Here is a 24,754-nt window from a genome sequence, read left to right on the forward strand (position 1 = left end):
TCACAGCTTCCTCCTCTTCCCAGCTTACATTTGCTCCATATGCTGCTTTACACAGCTTTCCGGGGCCATAATGGGTTTTATTCCATAGTTTTTATACTAACACGAATGACTCACATCTGCTCCAGTACCCAATTTGCTCTCTAATGTCCTCGGCTGTGAGGAGAGAACAGCTTACACACAACTTGCCAATGACAGGAGTGGCTTAGAGTCCTCATTCAGGGACAAGGTAGGGGAGGGCCCCCAACCCTCCCCACCTTGGGAGGGTCTCTCTGAGAATATGATGTTACCTATGGGAAAACAGATATAGTGAAATGAGGAACTTGCTCAAGAAAATCAAGATCTTGGAGAGAGATCCATTTTCATGTTCTGAGTGTCCTAATTCAGAACACCCATATTTTTCTCATTTCCTGCCATGTTAAAAAATCTTTTACTACGTGCTTTTCTTTCCTATATTGGCTGTGATGAGAAAAAAAAAAGTAACGGATTAACCGGCACAGATAGCTAATCTCCCACTGGGATCTATAGTGTGCTGTGTTATTTAAGCTGGTTATTGATGAGTTTGAAATACCTTCTAAGCGTGGTGACCTCTGGAGAAGCTGCATTCCAGGAGATATCCAGAGGGCTGAGCCCTGCACGGAGACTCACCTGGCTTCCAGATGGTCGGAAAACTCACCTGAAATCTATTTCAATCCTAATGACACTTACTGCTTTGACAACCCAGACTAATATGCCCTTTGGCTGGATCAGGTAATGACACTTAACAAAATTGGATTCCCTTAACAGCTTTCATAGACCCAGGGAACCCTTCCTTCATATGAATGGGGGACCAAGTCATGATTCAAGAAGAAAGCACCTTGGAAGGAAATTTCTGCCCTCCCCAGGCACTGCAAGTCCCACATGGAACTTCTTCACCCCCGGGCCTCGGTTTCCCCATATGCTAAATGGAATGAGGAACCTGAGCGGCAGCAGGCAGTGTGGAGCTGCACCATCTCGGAAGCTTGGCGGTGGTGTTGTGTAACTGTCTGCCATCTGTTACTCAGAAGCAGCATCACAAAGCGCTGAGCAATGGACTCCGGTGCTGCAGCTTCTGCCTGGAGCTGACAGCAGCTCTGTGGCCTGCCTAGGGTCCCCTGCAGAGCCTGCTGCAGAGCACTTTGTAGGCCCAGGCCTGCAGGTATAGGAGTTCTCTCTGGGAAGAGATCCAGGGAACTCAGCAGGCTGCAGCAGGGGGCACTCTTGCTGCTACCCACCCCTCCCCATGACAGTTGTCTCTCTGGGCCTTTGCCTGGTCATTGTGGTAGCTGGGTAGCCTACCCAACCTTACAATGGGTAGTGTTTTGGGGAAAAAAAAAAGGCAAGTGCACGACCATTCCCAGGGCCTGTGTGGTGGTCTACAAGCTGTTCTGAATCTCCAATTGGGCTGGCAAGCTTTTCCTGGTTCTTGACTAAAATCTTCCCATCTGTAGTCTGGTCAAAGAATTTTAAGGGTTATGTGGCAGCATTGGCCTGTGGCTAAAACAAACAAAAATCAACAAGGCAGCAAATGTTGGGGGGCTTTGTTTGGTTTCTCTGTTTCTGAGTACATGTGGTCAGCAGCTCCCTCCTACTGGAGGAGGAGTTCTGAAGCCCTGACTTAGACCTCTCTCCCTGCAGGCAGGTGTGGGCTCTTCCTTTATACTGAGCTCTTTGAACAAAGAGGGTTGTGGTGGTGGCTGGAGCGGTTCATGCATTATTCTCAGGTCCTCCAACAAAAATAATATGGCCGCTACAGCTCCTGCTCTCCAGGCAGAGCCAGGTTTTTGTTTCTCTTTGAGTTTATAGCTAAGACTGACACTTTGCACCACTTCAGCATTCACAGCTATTCACTCAATTGCCAGAAAAGTATGGGCCTATCCATTTTACAGATGAGGACCTTAAAGGACTTACCTAGGGTTTGCACCGCTAGTGTGGCTGAACTGGTTAGTGTTACATAGTGAAAGGGCCTCTTTACTCCAGACTTACTGAGGACTACCTGGGGATGGCATGCACAATTTGCTATCTCTAGCTCCAAGTACTTTCAATCTGCAAGTAAAAAGAGGTTGGACTTCCCAAAACAGTTGGGAAAGGGACTTCTGAAAAATAATCTATTACCCACCTAGCCCCCTGCCAAGTGACCCTGGTTGTTCAGTTCAACTTTGATACCCCTTTCTGGTAGGCACAATTCCCTGATGCTTCTAAGCAGAAGAAAACCCCTTCAGGGAGATAATTGCGCCTTAATTTTTAAAAGGACATCTTTAAAGTTAAATTTAGACTAGCTCAGCTTTCCATTAAGTAGAAAAAAAAAGTTGTCAGGCACCTGCACCTCGGCCTAGAAATACCCCTGGGGAGTTGGCTGAACTTGACCTTGGACCTGAACGGCCAGGCAAGTGAACCTTCGCAGTGCTGCTAGCCCGGCCACGCCAGCATAGATGCTCCTGGGGGGCAGACACCGGTGTGAGCGCCACGTGCAGCCCCCCTGCAAGGAGCGGGAACTCCTCCCAGACAGTGCCCCGCCTGGAAGAGCAGAGCCTTCGACCGCAGCTTGCCACTGGAGTGGTGGGCTTCGCGGTGCGCGGTTCCCGCCCAGAGTGGCCCGCTAGCTGCGCCCCGGGCTCGGGGCGCCTGGGTGGGCGGGCGGTGGTAGCACCCCTTGGCCGAGCCTCGGATCGCTCGGGCCCAGCTTCCCCGGAGTCAGTCTGTCTGTCGGGCCCGCCCTCCCCCTTGCTCCCTCCCCTTCGTGCTCCTCTGGGGGTGCCCGGCACAGCCTCCGATCGCGATCGCGCCCTCCCCTCGGCTCACCGCTCCCGTCAGTTTGCCTCTCGGTGGCGGCGGTGGCGGTGGCAGCGGCGGCGGCGGCGGCGTGGGGAGTATCTCGGTGGCCACCGCGCTCTTCTGGCTGGAGAGGGCTCCGGGCTTGGCCGCCCCTGGGGCCCCTCTTCCCCGCCGCATTTCGGGCGCCCCGAGCTTCCGACCCCCGGCTCGCTCTTCCAGGAAGCGGGCGGGGCGCCTGGCGGGAGGATCCGGCCACCCTGCACGCACTCCTGATTCCGGGACCAGCGCTCCTCCCGGGAAGGTGCTGCGGGCGCCTCCTGCCCCGCCAGCCCTGACCACCGGGGGGTGCCCCGGGGACGCCGCTCCGCCGGGGGGCGGCAAAGGGAGGGGGACCATGAGGCGCCTGACCCGCCGCCTGGTGCTGCCGATCTTCGGGGTGCTCTGGATCACCGTGCTGCTGTTCTTTTGGGTCACCAAGAGGAAGTTGGAGGTGCCGCTGGGACCTGAAGTGCAGACCCCCAAGGTACGCGGCTGGGCTGCTCGCGGGGCGCGGGGCAGTGGCTGGCGGGAGGGATGGGAGGGCAGGAGGAAGGGCGCGCATCCCGCACGCAAGCCGGGCTTTGCGGGCTCACGGGAAGCCAGAGCGGGGAAATGGGTTGGGAGGGGTGTGTGTGTGCGGGGTGGGGGGGTGGGGGGGGAGTCTGGGTGCTGCGACCGGGCAGGTAACCAGCGCGGCTGCAGCAAACCACGGGGTGTTTCTGGAATGTCACCGGCCCCCAGCGTCTCCGACCCCGCGGGGTGTGTGAGCGGCGGTGGGTGTGGGCGGTGGGCACGCGCGCTCGCGGGCGGAGCACGCTTCCCAACTTCAGCGCCGCGCCGGGGTCCCGCAGCCAAGGGGGGCGCTGCGCACCAGCCTCCCGGGGGTTGGCGCACGGCGGACTCCGCCTGAGGGTCGCTAGCGGGTGGGCCTGGGGGGTGTGGGAGGGTGGGGGTGGCAATCCACGACAAGCGTGTGCTGACCTCTTCCTGGCAGCTGCCAGGCCAGAGCAAGGGAGGCTGCAGGATGCCCGCCTGCCACGCTCTTGCGCGGTATACTTGGGGTCTCCATCCTCCCCGGGCCAGGCAGGTGCCCTCCTCGCCCCCCACCATCCCGGCCCAGTGCTACTGGCTCCACAGCTGTTCCCCGGACCCCTCAGTTGTATAGGAAGTTGAACACACCATCAGGGAGCCTGGCACCTTGGTATTGGTGGGGAGTTGGGGAAATGGGAATCGAAGTGGCTTTTCCAACTCCTGCCCTGTTAGTGCAGGAAGCTGCTCATTCATATTCACTCTTCAGATACTGAGCTCTGGTTCCTCTCCACAGACCTGGCCTTGGGACTCAGAGGGAGACCTCTGGGGGATTTGCAGGCAGACCGGGAAACATTTATGAACATGATCCAGAGCAGCCCTCTAGGGAAAGGCTAAAAGCCTTGGAGGAGCTTGAGGCAGAGTGGTTAGAAAGGGGAGTCAGAAATATGAATGTGTACCTGGATGGGGGTGGGGAGGGTCTCATTAATAAGTACAAGAGATCCTGCTGTGTGTCAGGTGCATAGTGGGTGCTTTTTTCATAGGCCCTAGTTTGAATAGGGTGGTGATAATCTTTAATACCTTGTTTGGGAAGCAGGTGGAGAGTTTATAAGTAGTTTTGAGGTCCACACTGCTGGTTTGAACTCAAACCTCCACACTCAGGTTTCCCCCACTCTTATCAGGTTGCCTTCATGGATTCTCCTTGTCACTCCTGTTTTGGAATCTTGTGACTGCTCAGCTGTTCTCAACAAGGTTTATTTGGCATATAAGTGTGTGCCAAGCACTGTGCTAGGTGGTCAGTAGAAGCTGTTCCCTGGGAATGAAGATTTACTCCTCAGCAGTTCTGTACTACATGGCTCCCTGGAAGACTTAGGAGAGCTGAGTTCTGCCTGGTCAGGCTCACCAGTGGGCAGGGGGTGACCCAGGTAGTGGTACACTGAAGACCCAGAGGATCCATAATGCCTAAAGGTAGTTGTGAGAGTTTGGTATACTTCCAGAACAAAACATTAAAGGCCAGAGGGATGAGGCTGGGGGTGGGCTGGTAGGGTGGGGGAAAGGTGAGGTCAGAGCCAGGCGGACCTTGGACTCTTAGGGGCTGTGGGTGTGTGGAGTAGGTGGAAGGGCTGAGCAGAAAAATGAGAAGGCCAGATTGGTGACTTCAAACAGCATTTATAGCACTGGATTCCCCCCCCGCCCCATTTCCCTAGGTGTTTCTGCTTCTTGTGATGCAGTTAATGATGCCTGCAGGGATATGAACTTTCTTGTTTTGCATTGAACCTCATTAGCTTAAGCTTACTTATTCTTAGTTTACCCCAGGGATTTGGGACAAGAGATCTGCTTCCCTCTGTATGTACTTTGTCCTTCCTCCTTTCCCATATCCTCACATCCTGGCTTGTGCTCAACACACATTGATTGATGGCAAGTAATTGCTAGGTTTTGTGCTAGATTTGGGGGTGCTGTCTCCCTATGTCTTGGCTGTGGTGTGTGTGTGTGTGTGTGTGTGTGTGTGTGTGTGTGTGTGTGTGTGTGTGTGTGTAGGGGGTTCTCATAAATTCCTGGCTGAGGCAGAATTATAAACAGGAATCCAGAATAGGGCTCTGTAGCCATAGAAGACCTCTTACTCTTTGTCTTAAAATCTTATTTACCACCCCCCCCCATTTTGTGTATTATTCTATAATCATGAATTCTATAGACTTTTGAAATCTTGACATCTTTTATTATTAGCTTGCCTTTTTTTCTTTGTGTGTGTTTTTTTAACCTGTATGGATGGCCTTTTGTGCCAACATGAACGTATTGTTTGTTTTCATGGATGTATTCTTCATCTGGCAGGTGAACTCCCCTGTGTATTTCATTGTGTGGTTATCTGAAGAGAAAGATACAAAGAGAGATCCCTTCACAACTCCAGCCCAGTTTTATTCCCTATGACTGGTGTGAACAGGCCATCTGACATATCCAAAGGAGCACAGCTTTTACCCAGGTGATTGTGTGTCAGAATCACCTGGAGAGCTTGATTAATGTACAGATTCTTGGGGTGTTGTAGATTACAGTTAGTTCTTCCGGTTTGGGAGAAGGCCCTAAAATTAGTATTTTTCTAGTGTTCCATGTGATTCTGAAGCAGCCTGTTGCTGGATAGCACTTGGGTGCTAGACAAAGAATGGCAGTCTGCTGGTGTTTTGTGGTTTGGTTGGCTCTGTGTAAACATGGCCAAATGAATTTTTTCTTCTTTTTGTCAAATTTTTAAAATTAGAATATGTTAACTATACAAATGGGTTTCATTATGATATTTCCATCTTGCCTTACATGCATCTAATACATTTTGGTCATTTTCTCCCCATTACCCTTCTTTCCTCCTCCTTCTTCTCACAATTTTTAATGGGTTTCATTATGCTATTTTCATACATCCATATGATATATTACAATCAGATTCACCACCCCATCACGCTCTCTTTTACTCATCCCCCTCCTAGGAGATCTCCTCACAAAAGTCCCCCATTTACATTTATGTTATATAGTTGTTTTAGGTCTCAATTCTTCATATGAGAGAAAACATGCATTACTTGTCCTTTTGAGTTTGTCTCGTTTTGCTTAACATGATGATCTCCTGGTCCATCTGTTTTCTGCAGATGCCATACTTGAGTGTGATGTGGACCTAAGTTTGTGTGAGCCTTTGCATCCCTGTGAAGTAACAATCACTAGCCTGTGGATAGTGTTTTACAAATTCGTAGACTCTGTTTCACATATATTAGCTCACTTAATCTTCACAACAGTCACACCAGGGAGATAATACTTGTATACAGATGAGGCTGAGTAATTAACCATTTGGCCCAAGATAACAAGGATCTTCAAATGGTAGTGTCAGAACAAGAATGAAATGAGATCTTTCTGGCAACAACTTGCCCCATGGTATTCTGTGTTGCTAAACCTGACCGCCTAAGTCCTCTTGCAGTACAGCGTGAGCTCCCTACCCACTTTCTAGGGCTTCCTCACCGATGCCCTCAGAGAGCTCCAAAGGAGTGGGTATAATTATGAGGGTGAGGAGACACGCAGTGCCTCAGGAGGCATTGCCTCCTGATCTGTCCTTTAAGGCATTCACAGGGGCCACAGGAGGCTCCTCCGGCTAGATGTAGCACACTGTGTTGGGGAAGTTTGGTTGCTAGGGGGTCATATACCCAGTGGTTCCAACAATATTGTTTTATAAATGCAGTTGTCAATACAGATTGTTTCCATAACAGAAGGAACTCAGGTGGGATACTTGCTGATCACAGGGAAAATTGGGCTTTGAGTGAGTTCAGTATACCAGGTTTTCCTAGGAAGTGGCCTTGCACCATCACAGGGAAAGCTTTTGCCTGGATATGATGAAGTCTCCATGAAGTTTTCCTCCTGCTGAGGATGTAAATCTCATCCTTGTGTGGCAGTGGAATCAGGGTGATGTCTTTCCAGTTTGTCATGAAGGGTCTTGTTGACAGCTGTGTAACAAAAGACAGATTATTAGGAGAAAGGCAAAACAAATTCTTTTGATTATGGTTTCACATGACTGGAGAGCCATCAGAGTGAAGACTGAAAGATCCAGGGTGAACTATGTGTTTTTATGCTAAGATTTGGTGGAGGATGGCCAGCTGTGTAGCAGTCTCATGGACAGAAGGGTATGATCTAAGGCTAATAAATAGAGTGGGTGAACCAGCAGGGCCTGCTCAAGTATTTATTTTAGCCTCTCTGTCCAGCATTTTTTTTTCCCTCCTGATATGGAACAGGATCTTTTTTGAGAATGAAGGTCTTATGATCTTCTATGAGATAAGATAGGTCAGAATTACTTTAGGGCCTGTTGTAAGACACTTTAGAGCACAGGGCAAGAGGTGGGGATGATGATTAGAGTAATGGTTGTAGGCTTTATGATTTGTTTTAGGGTAAACGGAATTCTAGTTTCTTTTATTTCTTTTTTTTTGGGGGGGGTCCAGTTGTGGGGTCTGAACTCTGGGCCTGGGCGCTGTCCCTCAGCTCTTCAGCTCAAGGCTAGTGCTCTACCACTTGAGCCACAGTGCCACTTCTAAACTTTTTGCTTATGTGGTGCTGAGGAATCGAACCCAGGGCCTCGTGCATGCAAGGCAAGTGCTCTACCACTGAGCCACCTTCCCAGTCCAGGAATTCTAGTTTCTCAAACCTATCATAGGAAAGAAAAATTTTAGCTTCTATGCCTTAGTGGGAAAAATGACAGGACTAGAAAAGTTCATATAGAGACTTTGTTTCTGAGGTTTTTACTTTGTTGTCGTTGTTTGTTGGTCCTGGGAGCCTGAACTCTGGGTTTGGGAGCTGTGTTCTTCAACTCAAGGCTAGCACTCTACCACTTGAGCCACAGTGCCACTTCCAGCTTTTTCTGTTTATGTGGCACTGAGGAATCGAACCCAGGGCCTCATGCATGCGAGGCAAGCACTCTACCACTGAAGCCACCTTCCCAGCCCTGTTGTTGTTTTTCAAAAGTGCTGGTCCTGGGGATTGAACTGAAGTCATGGGTGTTGTCCTTGAGAATTTTTTGCTCAAGGCTAGTAGTCAGTTGGAGATAAGGGTCTCATGGGATTTCCTGCCTGGCTGGATTTAAACCATGATCCTCAGATCTCAGCCTCCTGAGTGGCTAGGATTATAGGCATGAGCCAGTGGTACCTATCCTGAGTATCAGAATGGTAGAAAGGGTCAGCTTATTTCCCAAAGCAAGAGAGGAAGGTTTTCTTCCTGTAAAGTCTTATTTATTTATTTATTCATTCAAGATACCCATTTGTGAGTATACAGTATCTTAATCAATGTCATTCCCTTAATCATTCTCCCCATCTCTAACCCCATCTAACCCCACAATTTACCTGTAAAATCTTCCGAGAAGTTGGGAATGATTGGCAGCATTTGGGCTGCCCAATCCTTAAGTTCTATGAAGCAAACCATGTCCACAGGGGTCTAGTTCCTAGGCTCTCAGACCTCACCTTGCTAGGAAAAGACTCTGTTTGGCTAGTGATGATGTTTCCACAGTGGGCCCAATGTAACCTATGCCCCATCTGTCAGAATCCCAGCAATGTGGACAAGGCTCAGGCGTGCTGCTGCACTACTGGTTTAAGAAAATTAATTGGATTTTTTTCCCCTTAGTTTCAAGAAGGGCTGATTCTATTAATAGCACAAGTAAAGATTTCTTTAAACTTGACTTTTTAATGTGAATTCGATTTTAATACTGGTTTCCCATCCCCAAATTATTCAGCAGGGCTCAAACTTCTAATTGAAATCATGTAACAAGTTTGAAGTTTTAATTCAAACTGTATTTTAGTGATAAATACTCTATCACTTAAAAGGGCCTGAAAAAAGGGTTTTTCTTTCTTTTCTCTCCTGTCATTTGTTTGCCATTTAGAAAATTATACAATAACTGACAGAATTTTTTTTAAAGCAGCAAATTTGTCTCTTATTTCTAAGAAACTAAATTTAGTCCAAGGCTTAGGGCTTAGTGAAAGCAAAAGAGTTTTAGACCCGAGGGTAATTTTTGAGGAAGGTATTAGAAATGTAAAGGCTTCCAATAAAGTGCCTGGGGCCCATGAACATAGATGCATTCTGTACTAGAAATATAGCAAATGCTATTAGAAAATAGCTTGTCTTTCTGTACACTTGCATAAAATGAATGCCTTAAGTATATGACACTGTTATTTTATTTCCCATTTAATAGGTAATTTCTCCCACTTAAAAAGTTATGAATTTTAGCGAGAGATCTTATTAATCTAGCCTTGCTCAGTGCAATGCATGCATGTTGGCCTCTGTCCAGGAGATGTTGACTCTGGCATCACCAGAAGCAGCTCATTATCAGATGTGTGTTGTCCTTTCATTTGCCCTGTGCAGAATGTTGGGCTGGTTTCCCTTCTAAAGGCAGATCCCTAGGGCAGGCCTCACAGGTGGTTTTGCCTCATGGTTCAGATCACTACTTGCTCCTGTAGCAGGCCAGCAAGTATGTCAATAGGTTAGAATCTTAGGTATTTAGGAAGTAGCAACTGTTCACTTTTGGGCTGGTGGGATATCACCATGGGTCAGTTTTTGGTCCACACTAGGTTATCCCAAGTCCCAGGGGCTTGTGTAGAGTTCATTTATCTGGTCCTCAGTGCTGGGTCTGGGCCCATATCCCTGGATGTTTTCGCTTTCTTTTTTTTTTTTTTTTTGGTTGGTCATGGGGCTTGAACTCTGGCTTGGGCGCAGTTCCTGCACTCTTCAGCTCAAGGCGAGCATTCTACTGCTTGAGCCACAGCGCCACTTCTGGTTTTCTAATGGTTTTATTGGAGATAAGAGTCTCATAGACTTTTCTGCCCGTGCTGGCTTTGAACTGCGATCCTCAGATCTCAGCTTCCTGAGTAGGATTATAGGTGTGAGCCACTGGCCCTGGCTTGTTTTCACTTTCTTGATCCACTCTCCCTGCATCTGGATCCTGTTTCAGTGGCCAAGGGAACTCTGTTCTAGGGGAATCTGTTTGAGTCTGTAGGGAGCACCTGCTCTCCTTAACTCTTGTTTCATAGCATGGGCTGGCACTTTTGAAAACAAAGATCAGGAATCTTGATCTTACTTATTACAAGACTTTCCAATCTGTCCCCAGAGAAACTATCAGGGCTGCCAGAGTCTGTTGTGTTTAAGAGTGCTGTTCTTCACTCCTCAAAAGTCATTTATAAGTGGAGCAGGGACAGTGTTGGCTAATGTCAGAAGCCTGGAAATTCTACACAGCCTCATTTAAATGCCATCTGATTACCTGCTTTGCCACACCTTTCCATTCTGGATTTCCAAGAGTTCTAGCCCTTATCAGGCTCCTAGAAACCAATTTTGAAGAAATGTGTTACTTGTGCCTTTGTTTGATTTCTAATGTTTACAATTTTGTCATTCTTCCAGAGCATCTCAAAATCCCCAGTGCGCTTTTGGAAAACAATCTGAATTAGAAAGCAGGGATAGATCTCGGGCTCTGCTTTTAGTGGGAGAATGTGAACCCTGCCATGGCTTTTGCACATCTCACCCCAGAGACCTAAAATGACAGCCTTGCCATCTGCTTGGGGAGGTGAGCGTGGATGTGTCCTATGTCCTCTGCAGCTGGCTGTGGGCTCTTTCCAGCCTCGGTTATCCCATGCTGGGTGCTAAGCTCTCTCCCACTATGGCCCTCAGGCACTTTCTGCTCACCAGAGCCAAGAGGCAGACTCTGACCTTCTCTGTAGCTCCCATAACATTGAAGTCATGTGTGGCTTTACTCTTTGGTTTAACTCATAGACTTGACAGCTGAGGATATCTCTTTCTGTCCTTAGCCGTGCCAGCAGTAACAGCCTCTTCTTCTTGACTGTGAAATGGGAGCAGCACACTATAGCACTGCATCTACTGCCTTTCTACAATAGTCTGAGCCAGTTCAAGTGAGCGGTGAATAACTGAAGGGAGAGAACTTATGGCTATAAATAATTATACCTCCGACTCTGTTACTTATCTTTTAATTATTTTACCAGAATTGCTAGATTAACCAAAAAGTAAATCAGTCACTGAGTCCTCAGATGTTGAGCTGATTAAGAAAGAATCCCTTTGGGACAGGGAAGATCTCTCTCTCTCTCTCTCTCTCTCTCTCTCTCTCTCTCTCTCTCTCTCTCTCTCACACACACACACACACACACACACACACACACACACACACACACACGTACCCTGGGGAGATTTGCAGAAGCTCCTGAAATTTGCTGGCTTTGGTATTTTGGTATTTCAGAATAAATGGCCTGAGATGACCTTCTGGGGCAACATCTTTGCATTTGGCAGCCATTGCTGCCATCACAGGACCTAATGAGTGCTCAGAAGCTGTTGGAGACAGAGGAGATGGCAGTAGTATGGGGAATATTGGTGCAAGCCAGGGCATCCTTTCTCTTCCTGCTTTTCTGTCTGCCTCTTTTCTTTATTCTTCCTCCCCGCCCTTACATCTTCTGCAAAGGGAGTGAGCCTGTAGATCCAAGAGCCCTCAATGCTGGCCTGGAGCCTCGGGGAAAAGACTGGGGATATGATGGTGGCTCCCTGTTTCCTAGTAAGCTCTAAGGTCAGGAACAGCCAGCCTCTTTGGTTACTGGAGATAGGGGACTGCACTGGACACAAAGAGTTGTTTCTGGAGGAAGATGCTGCTTTGGGCCACTTTGAGTCATTCCGTTTTCTTTTCAGCACCAGTCCTTATCACTGGAAATAAAAAGCCATCTGATCCTCTGTCTCCTGGACAATGCTGATTTCAAGTACAAAACCTCTTCTGCATACCATTTCCGGAAGACAAGATGAGATACTTAAAAATAATTAAATTCTCCTCATGTCACCTGTCTTAACTGTATGTACTACAGAGATCTTTCAGGGAAACACACAGAAGGGCACAATCTACCAACATGTTTCTTCTATTGAGTTTGAAGGCCTGGATGAAGAGAGCTGCCACCTTAGCTGTGTTCTTCCTGAGAACCCTGCTATTCACACCCATTCTGTGACTCATTCCACACCAGGAGAGAGCCAGAAACATGTATAGAGCTGGTGGGATTTGACCCATCTTGGCAGATTGTCTCCTAAGAGGTTTATCTCTTTTCTCTGTTCTCACAGAGTCTTGGACGTGAGGATTTTTCCCCCCTGATTTTCTGGACTGAAGATTTGTGTGGCTTTTCCTACTCCTTTGAGAACACTCCAAACACTCATGCACATCCCCCTCCCCCCATAGACTGGTCCAATCAATATTTATGCGCCCATCAGTTGCAGCTGCAACATGCAGGCATAATGGATGCCAAATCCCTTGATGACCATTGAAAAATTAGCGAGTGCCTGTATTTCAGGCCCATTGTTTTCCAGAATCTCATGGAGATCAGATCACATGGTGCACAGATTAATTAAGCTACCCAGATAATTGGCTATTAATAGATGGGCAATTGATGACTGCCAGCTGGGTGCCGAATTGACTAATGTCCTTATGGTGGGCAGGTGGTCTTCATCAGCAGAGAAACTGGCTGAAAGACATGACTAATTAAAAGGACGAGTCAGGAAAAGGGAGATAAGGATAGCTTTTCCACCCCTGTACCTTTCCTGTGATGCTCTGCAGTTTACAATGCATTTCTATTCACAGATGCTTCATTTGATCCTTAATGTACCCATGTGAACGGGATGTTATAATTCTTCTTATCTTCTCAAGTGTAAGGAATCAGAGATTTTAAGAGAAGACTTTGGCAAGCTCCTCTAACTAGCCTATAGGCTTGAGCTCACTTGTTTAACTATAAAACATGTTCATTTTATTATGGCTGCACTCAACTTTTGGTTAGCATTTTTCCCCTGGTGGCAAATGAAATATATACTGGATGTGTATGTTATATGAATATTTGCATATGGACAAAATACTAGTGTTCTTGTAGAGAGTAAATGTCCTGTCTTTGAGAAAACACCAGCATTGCTTTTCTATTCATAGAATGGGCCTGAGGAAGGGATAAAGGGAAATACAGAACTGGTCTCTAGAGAGGCATGGGGTGCCAAGAAGACTTTGAGTTTTCTTCTAAAAGAGGCCAAATCCAATATACCCTTGGTCTCTTCTGGTAGAGAAGATGCTGGGGCTGAAATGCAATCCTTGTGTGAGAAATGGAGAGAGGGCTGTCACAATGTGTACTCTTCTACCTCCAATTCCATTATGCTAGGAGCCTGTACACTCCAGCTACCTCCATCCCAGCCTGCAAGGTTTAGCTATAGGAAATGAGGTTCTGCTATCTATCATTCATGAGGGTGCTTCAATTCAGAACTCAACAAAGCTGGGGAATGAACACAGGAACTCTGAGTTTGATTCCTTTTGTGATGACTGTAGTCCTTAAACAATCAGAAGCATTTCCTGTTTTAGAGAAAAAGTGTCATTTGTAATCATCTATCCCCTTTTTTGAAATGTAAGGTGGGTGCAAAGGGAATGACTCCAGGAAAATGTCTTGGGAGGTCACCCAGCATCACCTTAGACCTTACTTTCTTAGTTGCAGAAGGCCCTGCTTATGTCTACTTTGGGGAATAGTCTGATAGACCACCAGTTGTTCAATTAGCACTGGTAGATGGCCTACTGGTCTACCCTCACAAGACTAGTTTGGAGGCTGAGTGTGAAAATGTAATGTATAGACCCAAGCTTAGGGAAAGTATGAAGTTAGGGGACTGCACCTGTCTTCCAGGATATTTTGTCTGCACTTGAAGTAAACCATGGAAGACTCACAGTGATAGTTGTTTTGTTATGGGACTAAGTGACAAGGGTGCTCTACTCCAAGATCCTGAGCTAAAACAGGACTTTTTCACTTTTGATTTCTCCTGAGCATGGCAACACATTAAACTGCTGTACTTTTTGTTCTTTTCTTTCTCTCCTTCCTTCCTTCCTGTCTCCCTCCATTCCTCCCTCCTCCCTCCCTTCGTTCATTCATTCGTTTGTTCCTTCCTTCCTCCTTCCCTCCCTCCCTCTCTCTTTCTCTCTCTCTCTCTCCTCCCTCCTTCCATCTCTTTTTTCTTCTGGAACTCAGGCTAGTCTAGAACTTGCAATCCTCCTAGCTGTGGCTTGTGAGTGCTGAGATTATAGACATATACCACCACACCAAGCAGACTATATGCAAAATAAGATTGGCAGGAAATGCAAACCAAGATAACCTTAGTACTTTCCCTCTCTACTCGGCCACTCTGACTACTTTCTCTTTACTTGCTCAGTTGATAAGATCAACTTTGTAATTTTCCTCCACTCTTCTTACTGTTTCTGCATTGGGCTTTAGCTTTTCTCTTAAAAGTGAGGATATATTTTGGATAACATTTGGTGTGTTTATTATAGCTAAATATGTACTTATAACTGTAATCTTGCAATTTCACTCCTGGACTCAAACCCCATAGAAAAGTATAATCATTGTGTATGTGCAAATATACACCACTCAGATTGGCGTTACCAAGTTTGTCGTGGGCAAGATAATACATATTTTTTTAATTTATTTTTTATTGTTGTTCTATAGATGGTGCACAGAGGGTTACAGTTACATATGTCAGGTAATGAGTAAAGCTTTTTTTAAAGATGATATCAACCTTTCTCTTGCTCTCATCCCAGTTTTTCCCTCCAGTCCCCATACCCAATTTGTACAGTTCATTTTTAACTTAGTGTCTAGTGAGTACCACTGTTGCATTTGTTTACCCTTTGTCTCTCCATTTCCATGTTCCCTTTATCTTCCCAAAGACAGGTAAATGAACAAATAAGACAAAAAGAAAAGAAAACCAAAACAGCAAAGCAAAAACATCTTGTTTCCATTTCCTGGAATTTATTTCAATAAATATTATTTTGTATGATTAGAAAGTAATATGTATTTTTTCTTTTTTAAGGTTAGACGGTTTGTATTGCAACTACTCAACTACTCAATTCCACAGCTGCCCTGTGAAAGACAATATGTAAATGAGGGAGTATGCCTGTGTTCAATAAAACTTTATTGAATTTCAAACTGAAATTTGAACTAAATTCTCTTTTGCATTTTGTAAGATATAATTCTTCTATTGTTATTATCATCAACTATTTAAAAATGTAAAGCCTATGCTTTACATGTGGGATGTACTAAGCCAGGTGGCAGGCCACATTTGGCCTGCAGACTTTAGGACTCCACTTATTAAAGTACAGCAATGTCAGAAATAATCTCTGCTGCTGAGTCAGTGTCATGGTTCTCTGGTTGAGATTAGTGGCTGGAGGAGATCAGGGAACATTTAAAGGGGACCTGAGGTAGTTCAGGTCTTGATCTAGATGGTGACTACATCGGTGTGTTCACGTGTGAGAAGTCGTTGAACATATTTTCTGTATCTGTTTCACGTCTACACGAAGGTCAGAAAGGGAACTCTGAACTGAGCATGCTTTGGGAGCATGACTTAGGTTTTAGCACCTCATGGAAAGGCAGAGCTCATCAGTGGTGTTTATGATTTTTATAGCCTCTTATTTCCCCAAATAAGAGGGTTAATAGAGAAAGGTCTTAGTTTGACTTTGCTCTTTTGCAAATCTTGTTCCTTTTTTTAATAGACAAGGAGGTAGTTAAAGTTAGTTGTGTTACTGGTTTATTACTGGTATGGTACTTTCAATCAAAGTCTATGTTGAGTATTTAGTCTTTCGTTTCTGGGTCAGACAAAGATGAGGTATTTGGCGGTGAGATGGGACAGTGGACCCTGGGAACTGTGAGTTGGATTTTGGCTGACATGGATGTCCCATACTATAACTGATCTGAAATCTACCGTGTTTATAGGTAAACAGTCGAGGCTTAATTGCAGAGAATGCAACCACATGGCACAAGCTTCAGACTTGTAGGAAAAACTGATTTATCATTTTATGCATCTAGGGTGAAATGGTGGAGAAGCAACACTGAGCCCCTAACCATCAATCACTAGGTTCTTTCTGCGTTAGTCATCTATTCTTCACGACAGCGGGAAGCATCCAACCTTCGTCTTTCAGAAGAGCACCAAGGCTCCAGAATATTCAGTGACTTACTCAAGGTCAGGCTGCCCACAAGCAAAGGAGGTAGATTCTCAACCAGATCTGACTGGCCCCAGAGCTCCCCTCTTCTTTACATTTTACCCTCTTTTCCACTTCACCTTGTTCACCCCCAGCTTCCTTCTGTTTCTCTACAGTCACACCAGATCTGGTCTCTTGAAAGTGAAGACTCAAGTACTTTTCTTTTTTTCCTAGCAACCAACCTCTAGAGCCTACATTTGTTCTGCTTTCCAGAATTATACACATGTTGTTTGGAGCAGAAACTGCTGAGTGGAATAGTTTTGTATCAGAACCCATCTCTTCCAGGATAAGTCATTTATAGCAATATTAAAGGAGAAAAAAAACAGTTCACCATGTTTTCAGAGAGAAATATGTTATGCTTTTACCACTGTCTGACATGTCCTTAAGAACACGGCTCCACTGTAGAAGACTGGGGATGTTTCCGCTCCTAGACTTAGAAGTTTCCAAAAGGAAGGCTCTAAAGTATCATATTCCTCAGAGCATTAAGGTGTTTCAGAAATGCCCGAAGACTGATTACAGACAGCAACGTGAGGAATTAGTCAACAGATGCTCAACATACAAAGGCCATAGTGGATGACTAAAAACTCCCCAACATCACCCCTTAGAGAGGAATCTTCCTGAATCTAGCTTAATAACACCAATTATTTGGTTGTTTGTGCTGAGGAGTTGAAAGCTATCATGTGCTGGTAAAATACTCAGCATGGAGCAGTAATTATAGATCAGCTGATAATAGAGGATGCGTTGGTTTGACTGCTAATTAGATTATTAGCACTCAAAACAAATACCTGCTATTAACCATAAAGCTGCATTTATGATATTTTCTACTTTTTAAACTTGTTCTTTTTAATAAGTGTGCTTTTTTTTTTCTGTGCCAGGACTCCTCATTTCCCTATCATATGAAATCTGTTTTTTTATTGAGCTGCCATTATATTGTTTTCATTCTTAGAAGGAAGTCAGGAGAGCTGGCATGCATTGAGTGTGGTATATTGGTTCTTGATGGAATGTAGTATGTCTTCTTAGTGAGGAAGTAGTGGTTACTCTGAGGCCAATTCAGCCTTTGCCAAGGGCTCAGAGTCTTTTTCAAGAGTGATCATCGGCGTTTGCTTATGAAAGCTATGATCTGTGAAACTGCTAAAAAAATGACCTAGTTTCTTTTCCTGGTAATGTTTGAGTTTGGGCCCTTGTTACTTTGCACTCCTGGAAGATGGAGTGAGCATTTGGGGCTGCATTCCCCCACCCATTCCACCAATTATGGCGTCTTCCTATAAGTAGATTGACCAGCTATGTGAGATGCCAGCTGCTTCCATCCCATGGTACCTCTGAGTACTTAGGTAGGGTAATCAGAAGGGACTCTTGGGAGTGCTACAGGATTTCTGGCCATGCCTTTGTATATGGTACAAGTGACTGTTAGCCATCCTGCATGATATGTGACAAATGGAATTTATGGGTGGCTTTTATTATATGCTTGTAATCTATAGGAGAAAGTTTCCAGCGGAGAAAGGAGTATAACTGTCTCCTAGAAGTGCTAGGGAATTTATTCGTGTTAAGTCATTCATTCTTTAAAACACTCCATCAAGTGGGTGGACTCAAATTTAGTGCCAGGATAGTCATGCTGGTTCCTTAAGGCTGGTTCATTCTTGATCAAATAGAGCCTGAGCGATATCGATGGTTAAATGTTCTCTTTTGAATATTATCTCTAGATAATGTGATAGTGGTCCTTAGGTTACTAAAAAAGAGACTTGACATTCCAAAAAATCCAATAAACATTCCTAAGTCAATACACCTTTAAGTGGTAGGGTTAAGACGAATCATGTGACACCAGAGCCTAAGTTGGGGGTGTGCCATTGGGGCATTTGATAAATAAGAAAGATGAGTGAGCTTCTTGACAATGTAGGGAGACAGAGTGGGAAAATCTATCTGCATGAGGCCACTGGGTTACATTTGTCCATTCATGCAGTAAATCCTTTGCTGTGTGTGTGAAGCCCAGTGTGGGCTGGGTGCAAAGATGCTGAGCCAGTGTTCTGCTATTCTTGCCCAGGGCAAATTCCCAGGAAGTATAGAGTTTTATTTTATTGGCCCTTGGCCAGGTTTGTCTCTAGAACTCTGTCTCCCTCTTGCATATAAGCTGCACTTCTCTGTTACTGGAAAGAGACCTGAGTCCTAGAGATGCTATGTCATGGTAGAAAGGATGCACAGGATAGATAAAAATATTTTGTCTCTTTTGAAGCAAAGTGGAATCTGAGGCTAAGAGGGTGGAGAGAACCTTCTCCTGGGATAAAAGTTGGAGACAATTGCTTTTGAATTTACTTGGAGTTGTTCTGCAAGGTTGACTTTCTTTCCCCAATCAGGTCACTTTTCTGTTAGCTCGGAAAACTGTGGTTGAAGTTTAATCTCATTCTTAAAGCTGTTTCACTAAAATAGGAACCTGTTATTCCACAGGGCCTCTTATTAGGAGAAGAAGGATTTAGGGCGGTCTTTAAAAGTCATTTTAGTGATTTTTTGAAGAAGCATTTACCAGGATCCACTTGTCCCCAAAGTGGCTGCTGTTTCAGAAGCAAAGCACTAGTGCAAGGATAAAGGGAAAAGAAACCAGAGTCTGGAGGGGAAATAGGAAAAGAGGCAGCCCATTTTCATTTAATCAATTAAGGATGCTACTGTAGGTTCTATATCATTTTGGATACTCTAAAATAGAGATCAGCGTATGGACCAAATTTAACCTTATTTTTTTTCAAAGATGGTTCATTGGCTCAGGGGTATTGCTGTCACATGTAAATCTGTTAGAAATGCAGAATCTCTGGCCACTCTAGACCCACTGATTCAAAACCTGCCTTTTAACAAGATCCCTCAGTGACTGGTGTGCAGTGAAAGTTTGATAAGCCCCGTATTAAGTGACAGGCTTGTTTATAAAAAGAAAATCCTACCTCACAAAATGAGGCCTTGAGTTAGTGGTTGATGTTTAATTTTTTAAAGATAAATGGTCTCTAAACTCCTATTCTCCCTTTAGTGTAGAGAGTCCTTCTCTCCTAACAGCCTCACAAAGATTCAGAACTTTCTCCATGCTAGGAAATATAGAAAGAGCCTTTAATTGTCCAAGCATCATGGTCATAGCAGTAACATCATTGGCCAGGCCCCTAGCAGCCTGCTGCTCTTGGGTTGCTCCTAGTGGTGTTAGGAGCCTCCTGTCTTAGAGGCTGACCTCCTGAGGGAGACCACCAGCCATTTTCCCTTAAGCCCTGCTACCCCCAGACACCTACCACTCTCTGGACTGGCTGTCTCCCACTCTCTTTCTACTCTAAGAAATTCCCTCTTTCATTCTCAAGGGTCATTAGTTGTATTACTCCCCTCCCTCCCCCCACCGTCCCTCTTGCTGGGCCCTTTTTTCTTTCTGTGAACACAGGCTATCCCAAAAGTGATAGTTGAAGGACTTCCTGGCTTCTCTGCTATCTGTTTTGGAATACCACCTCTCTGGAAGCCAGGGGTATTGGGATTATCTGCTGAGGTTAAGGGTCCAGGCAGGGCAGGGAGGCACGGTGAGAACAAATACAGACATAGATCCCCATCATGCTTGATGCAGTTGAAGAGATGTGTGACCAGTACAACCTGGTACAGAACCTCCTTTAGGATGTCTTCCTGCAGGGTAGAAGGTTATTTAGGTAAGGTAGTAACTGGAGAGTGGGAGATTGTGTGGGCACAGGCAGGGGCCAGGGAGGTGCTCTGGAGGTGGAGAGACTAAGCCAGCATAACCAGAGGTGGTGGAAACCAAGTGTCGGTGAGATTGTGGGAGTGTGAAAATTAAGACATTTGCTTATGTTTGTTCTATAATGAGAGTGGGAAAGTAAACAGACTTCCTCAGTTGGAAACATTATTCTCCACTCACTGGGTTGAAGGATTTTTAACTGCTCAGACTATGCCAATTGCCTTTAAAGGAGTAATTCAATGAAATTTGCACTTAGTTCCCTGTTCTTAACCTCATGGCCTACAAGGGAATCATTGTGAAAGTGTTGTATTTCTCAGCAAGGTTGATTCTGGCTTTCCTGGATTATCTATTTTCATCTTTAATTCATGTACCTGCTCTTAGAGAAATGTCCTGTGGGAAGTTACCTTGCTTGTCTTGATTCCCTATAGATGAGACCCTGGCAGAGCCGTGACCAGAGGATCTTAGCAGAGTCTGTTCTGGGAGGGGTATGCTGGGTATCCTGAGTTGAAAAGGTCTTCATCGATGCACATTAGTTGGAGGAAATGAGATGTGTGGACATCCCAGCTGGTATTATTAGGGCCTGGAAAATTCCTTCTTCTCATGTACATCAGGTAGCCTAAAGGCCGGAGGATGTGCTGGTGTTACATGAGATATGTGGGTAGATTCCATTGTGCCCCTCTCCAAATTGCCATCTTGGGAGATAGGGCCAGCAAAAGATTTGATATAGCAAACATGGAAATCTACTCTTTGAGTTCAAAAGTATATCCATAGTAGGATACCACTTAAAAAAAAGGAAACATCAAAGTGGGTGACTTCCACCCAATGTGCATTCATATGTACATTGCATTATTTATGCTCTCCCTGAGTGTTTCCACTAAGTACACTCAATCTATCCATATACATGTCTGCATTGTTCTCGGTGCACTGTGTAATCAATATGTAAGCAATTATAAACATTTACATATCTGTTTTGGTCATTTTTCAAAACAAGAGTGAGAGGCTGATCATGTATAATATAATGTTTCTTTCCCTTATCCTTTTCATTTAACTATACATTTTAGAACTCTTGTTAGTGAGCTTGCTATTTTTAGTAACAGAATTATATTCCACAGTATGGAAGTGACTTACTTTTGTCCAATCACTTCATTTTGTGGCCATCGAATTGAGTAACTAGCACTATAAGACAGTGCTACAAGAATATCAATGTACACATGTGCTTATGTATTAGTGCTTTTACTTCTAGATAGATTTTGAGGTAAATTTTGGGATAGAATTTTGAGAAGTAGGGATATTGAATAAAAGGGTTTGAAAATTTTATATTAATGGGTATTTTAAGAATACTTTATAAAAATGTATAATAATTCCACATATCTATTGGCAAACTGAGAGAACTCTTTCCTCAATGTTCTCTTTGTTGTAAATTTTGTTACTTTAATTTTGGTAGGATATTTGGAAACTAACTTCAATTTTATATTCCTGTTACTATCTGAGAGGTTGAGTATGTTTTATTTATTGCTTTCTAGGTTCTGCTCCTCTGTGAAGGGTCTATTCATATTTTCAGCCTGTTTGCCTCACTGGACTGTTTATTTTATTTATTTATTTAAATTATTTTTGCCAGTACTGGGGTTTGAACTCAAGGCGTCATGCTCATTCTGTTTGCTTGCACAGCTAGTACTCTACCACTTGAACCATGTCCCCAGACTTGATTTTTTTTGTTGGTTGTGGGGCTTGAACTCTGGGCCCGGGCACTGTCCCTCAACATTTCAGCTCAAAGCTAGCGCCCTACCACTTGAACCACCATGCCACTTCCGGTTTTCTGAGTGGTTTATTGGAGATAAACCCTGGCCTGACTTTGAACAGTTATCCTCAGATCTCAGCTTCCTGAGTAGCTGGGATTACAGGTGTGAGCCACTGGAACCCAGCTTCCAGTCTTGATTTTTACTGGCTATTTTGGAGATAGAGTCTCTTGATCTTTTCTACTTAGGCTGGTTTCAAACTGGGATCCTTTGGATCTCAGCCTCCTGAGTAGCTAGGAGTATAGGCATAATCCACTAGCAGCTGGCAAGACTGTTCATCTTTTTGCTGCTTTGTGAGTGCTCTTGATATGTTAGTGATCCATCTTTATTGGTCATATGTTTTGCAGATTTTTCTTCAAATCAACTTCTTATACTTTTATGGTACATACTACCATATAATTCTTGAATGGTGAACTATGTCTCTTTCTCTTGTGTCTCTTTCTCTCTCCCTCTCTTCTCACTCACTCTGCCTCTACCCCCTCTTTCTATTATCATGGTTTGAGCCAACCTACCTTCGTTTCTTCGTTCCTTTGTTCCTTCATTCCTTCGTTCCTTCCTTCCATCCTTCCTTCCTTCCCTCCTCCTTTCTTCCTTCCTTCCTTCTCTCCTTCCTTCCTTTTTTCTTTGCACCAGGGTTTACACTCAGGGCCTTATATTGCTCAGCTTGTTTGCTTAGCTGGCTCTATCATGTGAGCCATACCTTCAGCCAAGATTTTTGCTGGTTATTTTGGAGATAGAATCTCATAGGCTTTTCTGTTTGAGCTGGCTTTGAATCATTATTTTCCAATTCCCAGCCTCTTGAGCCACTGGCCCCCCTGCCAACTATATGCCTCTGAAAATGTAGGTAATGAATATTCAATTGTGATTTAAAAGCTCTTCCTCACTAGGCACTGGTGGCCTGTAAGCCTAGCTACTCAGGAGGCTGAGATCTGAGGACCATGGTTCAAAGACAACCCAGGAAGGAAAAGTACGTGAGACTATTATTTTCAGTTAACTACCAGAAAACCAGAACTGGTGCTTTGGCTCAAAGTGGTAGAGCACTGGCCTTGAGCAAAAGAGCTCAGAGACAGCACCCAAGCCCCAAGTTCAAGTCCTAGATGGACAAAAAAAAAGAAGAAAAAAAAAAAAACTTCCTACCTCTTAAATTCTATAGAGAACATTGTCAATTTCCTCTTCTACATGATATTTAAAAATTATATCGTAGGCCCATCATAATTTATTTTTATGTCAAGTTTAAGTTAGAGATTCAGTTCTTTTTACTTCTAAATACTCATTTGGATCAACATTAATTCCACAAACCATCATTTCCCCACGAATTGAACTGTCTTTGCCATATATTTGTTTCCTGTAAAATTAGGCTTGAGATATAGGAATTCCATTTTGTTCTCCTGACTTACTTGTCTCTTACCATGGTGACAAGAGTTTTCCTTTTATATCAAATGGTTATGTTTCCTTAATTGGATTTCCTAGGTATAAAATCAGCAGTTCCATGATAAAATACTTGCCTATTGTGTACAAGGCCATGGGTTCCATCCCTAGCACTGTCGAAACAATCCTATGCTGGGTGCTGGTAGTTCACGTTGTAATCCTGCTTAGTCAGGAGGCTGAGATCTGAGCATTGTGGTTTGAAGCCAGCTGTGGCAGGCTTTCAGGAGACTCTTAATCTCCAATTTAAGCACCAAAATAGCTGGGAGTAGAGCTGTGGCTGTGTCAGAGAGCTATCCTTGAGCAAAAAAAGGGACTGCCCAGGCCCTGAGTTCAAGCCCCATGACCTACACACACAAGAAAAATCTTTTAAAAAATTTTTTGGCGGTCGTGGGCCTGAACTCTGGGCCTGGGCGCTGTCCCTCAGCTCTTCAACTCAAGGCTAGCGCTCTACCTCTTGAGCCATAGCACCACTTCTGGTTTTTCTTCTTATGTGATGCTGAGGAATTGAACCCAGGGCCTCATGCATATGAGGCAAGCCCTCTACCACTGAGCCACCTTCCCAGCCCCACAAGAAAAATCTTATGGCTCTCAAAATGAGTTAAATTAATCTTTCATTTTTGAATAGCTTATCTTAGTATTTCATTATCTTATTTTGTAGATTTATAGTACTTTAATGCCAGTTTGTTTGGTGCTGAGAAGTTAGTGATTTATTCTTTGATAAATTGTATTTTAACTTTCATTATATCTGATATTAATGTGGTCTGTCCAGCTTTGTTTACATTTGCATTTGTCTATTTTAATGTTTCTTCTGTAATACATATGTATATATTACACACACACACACACACACACACACACACACACACACACACAAATAGCCATACTGGAGTCCTTGTTGCTAGGCTGGCAGTCAGCCACTTGTGACATTCTGTTTTGCCCCTTTCAAGTTGGTTATTATTATTATTATTTTGCCAGTCCTGGGGCCTGGGTGTGTCCCTGAGCTTCTTTTCGCTCAAGGCCAGTGCTCTACCACTTGAGCTACAGCACCACTTCCAGTTTTTTTGACTGGTTTATTGGAGATAAGAATTTCACAGACTTTCCTGCCCAGGCTAGCTTTGAACAATGATCCACAGATCTCAGCCTTATGAGTAGCTACGATTATAGGCATGAAACTCTGGCACCCGGCCTAGCTGGTTATTTTTGAGGTAGTATCTTGCTTGTGCCCGGGCTAGCCTGGACTTTGACTTTCCCATTTGAGTTTCTCTGTGTTGCTTGAGTAACAGGTTTACTATACTCAGCTGTTCTTCCCCCATAGCTTGGGATGACAGTTGTGTGCTTCTACACACAGAAGCTGGTTGAGATGGCCCCTCAGTCCTAGATCCTCCCATCTCTACCTCCAAACAGCTAGGATTACAGGCTTGAGCCACTTTTCTCATCTTTAATTTTTTTTTTTTTTTTTTT

The 24,754-nt window shown here is 44.6% G+C and overlaps 1 protein-coding gene across 1 annotated transcript in view; it reads left to right on the forward strand.

The window, feature by feature from the left end:
• The first annotated feature begins 2,495 nt into the window (after positions 1–2,495).
• Positions 2,496–24,754, forward strand: part of Galnt14 (polypeptide N-acetylgalactosaminyltransferase 14) — a 210,270-nt gene continuing 188,011 nt past the window's right edge. Inside the window, exon 1 of the mRNA XM_013013786.1 lies at positions 2,496–3,313. Within this exon, the coding sequence (XP_012869240.1) occupies positions 3,185–3,313 (129 nt within the window). The 5' untranslated portion in view covers positions 2,496–3,184. The remainder of the gene's footprint in view (positions 3,314–24,754) is intronic.

This window comes from Dipodomys ordii, unplaced genomic scaffold, assembly GCF_000151885.1.
Source record: "Dipodomys ordii isolate 6190 unplaced genomic scaffold, Dord_2.0 Scaffold20, whole genome shotgun sequence".
NCBI classification, from domain to species: domain Eukaryota; kingdom Metazoa; phylum Chordata; class Mammalia; order Rodentia; family Heteromyidae; genus Dipodomys; species Dipodomys ordii.